This window comes from Pteropus alecto, unplaced genomic scaffold (assembly GCF_000325575.1).
Source record: "Pteropus alecto unplaced genomic scaffold, ASM32557v1 scaffold20, whole genome shotgun sequence".
Lineage (NCBI taxonomy): Eukaryota > Metazoa > Chordata > Mammalia > Chiroptera > Pteropodidae > Pteropus > Pteropus alecto.
In genome coordinates, this window is record NW_006436298.1 from 6171212 (window position 1) to 6181106 (window position 9895).

Here is a 9895-nt window from a genome sequence, read left to right on the forward strand (position 1 = left end):
AGTCCTCTAGATATGATAGTCCTTCTGACTATCTGGATTGATACTTCACATGCCTAAGGGGGCTGTGAGTTTTCAGAAACTGAGCAGTGAGCAGCCTGGGATAGCCACAGGGGGCATAGATGCCAAGAGGGATACAGGTGGCAGAAGCTCAGGCTCATAGAGGAGAAATGAGCAGGATTCCAGAAGTGGACAGCTTTCTAGAAGTGATATGCTCAGTATATTTTTATTCACTGGTTTATGGACTTCTTTGGCAAGGATGCATTCTAATGAGGTCTCTTTGGAAGAAAATTTCCATGGTCCAAGATGCTGGGTCTTAGACTTGATGGAACTGCTGCTGAGTTATAATGGCCTCTTTTTGTGCAGATGTGTTCGTGAAAGAGTCACAGACACTATCAGTAAGGTTGCTGGTGCAGAGTAAAAAGCAGACATTCAGGGTTAATCTGAGAGATGAGTGTATGGGCCAGGAATCTGCATCGCTGACCTGTGGACATATCTGGGCTGTCCTTAGGCATTGAAGCAAATTGAGTTTGAGCAGTAGGTTCTGGTGGTGGTAACAGTAATGGCTCTGGAGCCAGACCGCCTGGATCTGAATCTTGGTTCCATCTCTCAATTGCTGAGTATTATCATGGCCAAGACACTGAATTTTCTGCACCTCAGTTTCCTCCTATGTAAAGTGAGAATTATTAATACCTTCCTGATGGCTATCCCAAGTATTGAATGTGTTAATACACATATAGCTCCCAACAAATATTAGATGATGATGATTGAACATAGCTCCCTGTAAGTATTAGATGAGGAGGAGAAGGAAAAGGATTGAATAGGTTAGTATACGTATAGCTCCCAGTATTAGATGATGACAGCCACCACCACCAACAGTCATTACAATGGGCCTGGCAGTCAGGAGAAAGTGTGCGGTAGGGTAGAGGTGCCTGCCCCTTCTCCTTAGTCAGGGATGCTGTGTACCTCCCCATAGGACACCATCCAGTTGCAGCCCAAATGACTAGTCAGCTCTCCCCCTTCTCTTAGAACATTGCTCTCCAACCACTTAATTGGCACTGAATCGTGGCTGACCTTGATGGTGGAGACCCAGAAGACAGGAATGGTGTGTTCTTCATCCAATCCTAGAGTTGTACAAGATCTGGGGTTTTTAGCAGACAAGGGCCTGAGAGTTCTGCAGAGGATTCTTTTTACACAGAAAGTAGGATTCTTCTTAAAAATGGTGGCGGGTTGGGGGGGGGGCCGGCGGGAGAGGGAATTTATGGAAACCTGAAGGTCACTGGCACATGCAGCCAGGATTGCTACTCTAGAATTTGGCCTTATTAAAGCCATCACGTTCCTCAGGGTTATTTTTCTCCTTGCACAGATTTAGCTTCAGGCCAACATAGCCTGGTTTTCAGGTTTGTAATACCTTGACCAGACGCGAAGCCTTTTCTCCTACAGTGTCTCCTGGTGAGGAACGTGCATAGCTACATAGGTATGCAGTGACCAAGGGCTTGGTGGTTGCTGAAGGCTATGTAAAGAGAGAGAGAGGAAGAGAGGGAGAGAGAGATCATTATACTCTCCATTCTGTTAAGAATCTCACCAAACTGGCCCACCGAGTTATTGAAATAGAGGAAGCCATAAGTAGCAACTGGAGGAAAGATCAACCAGCCAGCCTACTGGTTGAGGATTTTTTTTTTCCCCCAAAAAAGACATACATTGCCAGGAAAAGCTAACAAAAATTTCAAGGCAGATTTAGAGGAATTAAATTATTCTTAGGCATACTGCCTGGTTTCCAGGCATTTAGGGATATGTAAATTTTCATGTTCTTTAGAGTTCTGTGTCTCATTTGTACAGAGTACATTAGTACTAAAAATGAGATTTGCTAGTTCTACATTTTTGTGTGAATTTATGCAGTGAATATTTAATTGGATTCTGAATCTAGCAAAAGGAGAGGCTGTCTTCAAGCATAATATAGTTTATTTTTCTCATACGCTCTGATAGTCGCTTTAATTTTTTTTCTGACACCTGAAATACAAAGTAGAATACTACCTCAGCTTAATATTCTTGCCACACAAAGACTTCCAGTGTTTGTTTTTGCTTCTTTTAATATGTAACTCTCCTAAGAGTGTTATTGTGTTACAGCTAAGAGGCTTTAACCATGTAAAGTTGAATTCTTTACACTTCTAATGCCAACGTAGCAATTAATCTGTGATTAGATTTTGCTTCCTAAGATGCCTACCCTTGAAGACTGCCTATAATATTAAACTTCTAAAGTTTTCCATGCTGTAAAACTTATACAAGCAGTCTTTGATACAGCACATCGTAATTTTGTGGCTATTATTTTTATTGCTTTATTGTTCAGCCAGCTTAACCGAAACCTTTAGGTTGCTTTTAATCTTTATAATAAAGATAACGTTGAGAGATGAATGGAGTGCAAAGTGTGTATGTGTGCACATTGTTGTATTGGCAGTGCAGGCACTGATTTACTAACTCTCTTCGAGAGCCTTTAACTCTAATTCCTCTGCCTCCACTGTGTTAAAAAAACAAAACAAAACAAAACAACTTTCATTTCCCATTTCTTTCTCCACTAAGCTATCTTCATAGAGTAATCTGTAGTAACCCTCTCTACTTCCTCTTCAGTTCCTTAACTCCTTAAAATTCTAGTTACTATCCTCAATACTACTAGACTAACTTTCTCAGAAGTCAGTGATGATTCCACAATGGACAGAGCCTTGCCTCAGTTTCCCTTTTCTGGAAGCCACTGCAGGATTTAGTCATAGGTATCACCTTTTCCTACCTGAATCGTCATATCTTTCGTTTCCAGGACACTGCATTGTCTCCAGACGTTGACTCTACATTCTCAGTTGCATTCACTGAGTCTCAATGTTTAATCCTGGGGTCATTTTTTAAACTATAACCTTTTTCCTTATGAGTTCCTCCATTCCACTGAGTTCAGCCTTGTCTTATTTGCAGCTGATTACCAACTCTCCAGTGTGTTCCTTCTCCTGAATCACAAACCAGGTTTTATCCACCCATAAGCACGCTTGCATTTGGATGACCAGCATCACCTTAAGCCCACCAGGCCTCCTGGCTTCCCTTTTGCCTGGTACTGATAGCTAAATATTCCTTATTAACACAGCATCAGGCACCTTTTTCTCCTTCCTCGACTCATATTTCAGCATTGCCACATTCCACATGCTTTCTGTGCAATGTCTCTTACTTCAGTCCTCCCCTTTCCATACCTTCTGCTACCACTTGCCCAGACCACTGCGATACGCCTTTGACAGCTTTCCTCACCCTTTCTAGTCCTACACCAGGCTTTCCTATGCGCTATGATTTGACCGATATTCTTCGAGTGCAGCTCTGATCCTATTGCATCCCTTTATCCAAGCTTTCTCAGTCGCTCCCCACTGTAGTCTGCATGACTCACAAACTCAACACAGGCATGCATGAAGTCGAACGACCCCTACCTCTCTTTCTGACCGGGATCCGATGCTCCCTCTTTGGCTCCAGATGGATTGGGCTCCCTGTTCTAGCTCTTCCCAGAATACTTGCTCAGTCACTTCTGTACCAAAGGTCATGCCACACATTCCATTCTGTTTTCGGATTTATACAGTTAGATGTTGTCTGTCCTTCATTTGAACTCCATAGCATTTAGTGTCTGTGACCTCCTTACATTTACCTAGTGTTATTGTGTACCAGTTCCTTGTACACCACCAGTCTTACCTCTGAGAAATTGCCACATGCCAACGCCCCTCCCACCCCTGCCCAGTCCAGTGTTCATAGAAGGCAGAGACTGTGTCACTAAAATATGTTGTGCATATCACGTGTAGCATGCTGGCCTGTATATATTTACCGAATTGATTAAGAACTTGTTGAATGGAAATAGAAATTCAAATTCACACAGATGGCAAAGTGTGATGTTCATTCATAAGTCTTGTTTTTCTTTTGCTAGGTAAAGCTCGCATGTGGAGTGCAACAGTAAAATCAGACGACAGATGGATAGTGTGACAAGAGTGTCAGAAAGGATTGGGCCTCACTGTGAGAGTCAGCCTGGAGTCAAAGTGTTGACAAGTTGCTGAAAAGGAAGCCAGTGGGAGGACTGTGGCCTGCAGAGGAAGTGGAGCCCTGTCTTCAGTCACACCATTGATGAAGGACAGATGGACAGCCAATGGCCAATCACCTCTCTTCTTAAGCCTTTGGAGAGTTGTCCTTTGTCCTCTGCTGGACACGTATTAGGAATCTTAACATACTCTCTGAATTCACTTTCCATAGAAACGTAAAATTAGACTTCAGTGTGTTACCAGACTCATCTGTTGCATGGTCACAGATTTGCAAACATGAGTGCCGAGGGGTACCAGTATAGAGCACTGTATGATTATAAAAAGGAACGAGAAGAAGATATTGACTTGCACTTGGGTGACATATTGACTGTGAATAAAGGGTCCTTAGTAGCTCTTGGATTCAGTGATGGACAGGAAGCCAGGCCTGAAGAAATTGGCTGGTTAAATGGCTATAATGAAACCACGGGGGAGAGAGGGGACTTTCCAGGAACTTATGTAGAATATATTGGAAGGAAAAAAATCTCGCCTCCGACCCCAAAGCCCCGGCCACCTCGACCGCTTCCTGTTGCCCCAGGTTCTTCAAAAACTGAAGCAGAAAGTGAGCAACAAGGTCAGTATTGATGAATGATTGCTTAAGGACTCCCACCACCACCCCCTCTTTTTTTTTTTTTTTTTTTTTTTTTAAGGAAAGGTTTTAGGTTTGGGTTGAGCTAAAATGCTCTAGGCAGAAGTCGTTTTGGCAGTTTTACATGAATTTTATATGGTGCATAAAAGCTTAGTCAGTCATTATATGGCTAGAAATTTATGTTTGTGGGGTGGAGGGTTATAAAATAGGGAGGTGGTATCTGAGAACCTGCTTAGTGAGTGTCTTTAAACACCACTGTTGTAGTTGTCCTTGAATTGAATTAAATACCTATTGCATTCTTATTCTTATAATTGGTATTACATATCTAAATCATTTGGGAAAAGTAGAGGGTAAGTCTAATATAAGTATCTTAACATTAATGTGATTTGTATGGAAAAATGTAGAGAGTAATAAAATGACCACAAAACTCAGCGGAGAAGAAACCATTGTTTTTATAACCTGGTGTCTACCTCTTGATTTCCTTTCCAAGAACGCTGTGGCTGCAGCTGAAACCCAATCCTGTAGTTAGTATGGATGTAGAGGGAGTTCTCTTCCTTCATGGGCAATGTCATTTGTAGCATGAATGCCTATAGTGTACTTGGCCTTCATGAGAACAACAACAACAAAAAAATCGCTGAATACTTTTCTTAAATGGAAACCACATTGATTCAAAACCCACTCATTGTTTATTGGAGGTGGTCCCACACTGGAGTTTTGTGCACAGCTGTTCATTTTAGGTTGTCTTTTTCTGTTCAGTTTCACACAGTGACAAGCCTTTTACTCAGCTTTACTGTTATCAGCTTTGTCAATTCACTTCCTCACTAGTAAATTTCAAGCCTTTTTTATTCTTTGTGTAATCTTTTTTTTTTTCTCAGAGGCTAAGAAGGTATGGAAAGATATGTTTAAATTGGGTGGACTAAATGGCAGTGGTTACATATTGATTAGAACTGACCGTGGTATTACAATGTATTTTTGGAAGAGATACTGATACTATTATGCCTTTTTTAAGGTTGGCTTATTCTAAGAATAATGGATGAGGAGGTAACAAGAATAAAGAAGTGGAATATAAGGATAAATAGCTGCCTTTTAGCTTAGAGTAATAATAAGATTTGGAATATTTTGTGAAAGTCCAAGAATTTAGTAAGAATGCCTGAAGGGAAGTGCTTTTCCCTCTCTTGCTGGACACAAAAGAGATACGTGTTTCATAAATGTTACACCGTACTTTATAATAATGTCCAAATAATATGTTTTGCTATATTGTTCAAAAGCAAAATTTAATGTTTTGTTGGTTAATCAGAAAATCTTGACACTCACATATATATGTAATTTTTGTCAACCATTGTGTTTCTTACATAGTTGTACTTGGCACATGGAAGGTATATAGACAGTTGGTTTTTTCCACCAAACTACATATTTTTAATTAGAAACACTTCATTCTAAGTAGACTGATTCAAAAGGAAAAGTGATTTAATTTATCCCAGAATACAAAAAATTACAGAGTCATAAAAATATCTGAGTTGGATTAGAAAAGATTATTTAAAAGGTAGAAAGGGGTAACTTGTCAAGACTAGTGACAAAAAGATTTTGTAAAAATAATTTCTAAACAAAATTGCATTTCATAACTGCTGTCAGGTGTGACTTTATTTGAACATAGTATACAAGAAAGCAAGGCTTTTAAGAAAAGTGATTTTTTTCTTTTTAGGTCTAAACTCTTATAATGCTTTTTTTTTGTAACATGGAAAAATTAAAATTTTTAATACCTTTTTAATTTTTTAAACAATCGTAGAAAGGTGGAGTAAAATGAAAAATTTTAGCAGAATTTAAGAAACAAACCCACGATAATGTGCATTAAAATATTGGACAGATCAGGCCTGAATGTAAATGAGAAATTAGGAATAATTGAAAGGTTGAAAAGGCATTGGTGAGTTTAGGCAGAAAGTGTAGTACTCAAAATTAGATTCTCTAGAAATGTTAATCTCGTATTCTCATTTAAATACTATTCCTATGAAATGAGGATTTTATCGCTCCTACTAATTACATGTCAAATTGATGTGGAAACTAGTTGTAAGGACAAATTTATATTTTGGAACCTATGGGATTCTGACTTCTTTTGCCTAAGTATGTATTGATTTGAAAAGCTTTTGCAGTGACAAAGTGTGCAAAGGCGAGAAGGGATAGTTCTTTTCTCTTCTTACTGTAATTGAATTCTTTAGCTCTTTTTTCCCTTTACTCTCCCACATGACTTAGCCTGTTTTTCGTGATTGACTGCCTTTATTTTATTTAGAAGGTTACCTCTGAGGTCTAAGGACTACACGCAGCTCTCTTTTGTTGAGCTGGTGTCTTGTGGACAGTTGGCTAAACCCCGTAGTGAGCATGGGGGAAACAGGGTGCTCAGAACTGCCTGCCTGCTAATCATGGGCACTTCATACTCCGCTCTTGCTACCTTCTCTCTTTTTAAAAGAAAATTGTCATTAGACTCTGGCCCAAAGTAGATTCTATGTGAGAGGTCCCTCCTTTTATAATAGAAATCACTTTTCCACTTTCCTTATATGTTCCTAGCAATAAAGCTGTGACCTTGAACTTTTGGGGGGAAAGAGAGGCAAAAAACCCATTTGAAAATCTCACATACAGCTCCTCTCAAGAAAATATACCTTTCGTCGCTACATTTAGTGCAGTTTTCTTACAAAGCCCTAGCCTATAGTTTGGATTAAATATGTGTGTTAGGTAATCTTGTATCTATCAGAATTTGAGTAATTTAGTAAACGTGAACTGCATCCTTATTTTGTGCTTGGAAACAGGAATGAAAGATGAAATGAAGACTCAAGATGCAGCTTGCCTTCTGATGCCTTCTCCTGTCCCTGTCACTCAGGGCTGGGCTATGTCCCCTCTGCTTGGACAACCCTTAGGGACATCCCTTTGCCCAACCCACTCTCCCCTTTTGCTGAAATCTTTCTTCTCATGGAGGCTGGCTCTGCTCACCTTTTTTCATGTGGCAACCTGTCCCTCTGCTTTTGCAAAGTATTTATGATCTAAATGGTCATAGAATTTACCTACCACATTGATTGTGTATTGCCTGTTTCCTCTGATAGATTGTAAGCTCCATGAGTGCAGGGATCTTGGTTGTCTCTCCATTATTCCAAGTATCTAGAATAGTGCAGGAGGTTCCCTGCAAGTAGATAAACACTTGTTATTGAAGCTCATCTAGCTATTTCATATCTTACATGACTTTTGAAATTAACTACATGCATTATATGTCGTGTTTGGGCACATAAACTTATAACAGCCCATCCCGTTTTTGAAATCTCGGTTTATTTTTACATATCATTCACATTTGAGGAATCTTGCAGCCTTGGCATTGACCATTGCCTGCTCTGTCTCCAGAACTGTTTTTTTTTTTTTTTAACCTCATGCATAGGACAGGTAGTTCTGCTTGTGGGAAAGTATATTAAGCTCATGGTGTGTTCTGTCAGCCACTTAAGCAAAGTGAGTAGAACATGTGTCAAGGTCAGTGAGTGTCCTTGGGCACAGATTTTTTTTGCCCTGTCTCCCCAGCTTTTATCTCCTTCCCTTTGCACGAGAGCTAAAATTTTGATATGAGTGTCACATTTTATTTTCCCACAATCCAGTAAAGCCCCATTTTACCCTCTTCGGAGAGAACCTCTTCCATGTTTTGTACAGGTGGAGGGTGTGATGGGTGTCCAAAATGGGTGTATTTCCTGCCCCTTAGGAGAAGCGTGCTAATGAAAGACAGTATGCTAGCTCTTTCTGCATTAGGCCGTTCAGACACTGTCATTTCATTGTCTTGTTAAAGCCATTCAGCTGTGGTTCTATATTTCGTCTCACAAACAAAGAAATGAGTTGATGAAGGTAGGGATTTAAGGAGAGGGGAATGAAAATGTATTTCTCCCTTTCATAAGTGAGCTTGTCCAGTAGGGCTATTTTTCCAGACAGGATTTTGAGATCCTATATTTAAAACCATGTTAATGCAGAATATTTAGCCTAGTGAAATTCTGTGACCATATTAGTTTGTATGGAACACTGAAATCTGCTAACTTGAGAGATCACTTATGAATATGAGTTTATAATTCATGTCCATCCCCGTCTACACACCCCTCCTCATCTTACACTTTGGACAGTGGGTCCCAGGTCCCATCTGGTTTCACATATAAAACATAAAGCAGGCATTTTGTGTGACTTGTTTTAAATTGTGATAGAAATTCTTTCTAAACAGAAAAGAAAAAAGCTTGCAATTTATGTTTGCTTTCATGGTTTCCCTAGCCATGTTATTTTCACATTTTTCACACTCAGCATTTGAGTGTCCCTCAGTTGTCACTCCCCATCTAGAAAGCAAAGCTATAATAAATCATGTAAATTGACGACACTGTACAGAGGTCACAGAAGATAGCAACCTGATCCCAAATTACACACCTTTGCCGAGCCCCATGATCATAATGTATTGTCATTCTTCACAGAAATAGTACCTGTGAAAGTAATTTGCTTTGCATCACAAATTCCTACCTTTATGAATCTGTCTTGGTTCAGAATATGCCTTGTCATACCTTTCCCGACCCTTTCTCCTTCTTAAGTGAAACTCTGCTGTGAAGTTGGAGGATTGTCTTGTTAAAGCCCCCTGAGTGATGGGGGTAAGACAACTGGCTCTTGGTGCTGACTTCCCATTCTGCACTGACCCTGCTCAGCTTTTGTGAGAAAGCCAGGCTGCTTACAGGATATTTGGAGATAAGGGCCTTTGAGCCCTGTCTCTAACTTCTGACCTACCAGAAAATTAATCAGAACACTAGAGATTATTTTTTAACCTAGGTGTGAAAAAAAAGTGTTTGCATTTCGTGTTTTAGTACAAAATGAAATGCATTTCTGAAAGATATAACCAATATAGTTGATTAAAGTGGGTCTGGAGAAAACACATGTGATTATAAGTTTTGATAAAATCAGATGAGCCTAACCTCATGATTACAGAATATATTGTTCGTGTTTTAAGTTACATGTTATAACACAGTTCTTATGAACACCATCTCATTCTATTTTTTTAACTAAGTTCCTGATTTTTAAGACCTTTTTCCCATTAATTTTAATTATTTTGTTTTCCTAGAAATGTGAAAGAGACAGGAAAGTAACCCTCATGAACAATTTAGGTATCCACTGTTATTTTTTTTTAAAAAAAAAGGAAATTGACAAGAGAAAGGATTCTCACCTTTGCTGCTTTTCA

General features: G+C 39.5%; 1 protein-coding gene across 5 annotated transcripts in view; it reads left to right on the plus strand.

The window, feature by feature from the left end:
* The window catches only part of PIK3R1 (phosphoinositide-3-kinase regulatory subunit 1), an 85471-nt gene that overhangs the window by 6254 nt on the left and 69322 nt on the right, over positions 1–9895 (plus strand). For all 5 annotated transcript variants that reach the window (XM_006913101.3, XM_025047776.1, XM_015590459.2 and 2 more), the window contains exon 2: positions 3938–4656. In XM_006913101.3, the coding sequence (XP_006913163.1) occupies positions 4323–4656 (334 nt within the window). In that variant the 5' untranslated portion in view covers positions 3938–4322. The remainder of the gene's footprint in view (positions 1–3937; positions 4657–9895) is intronic.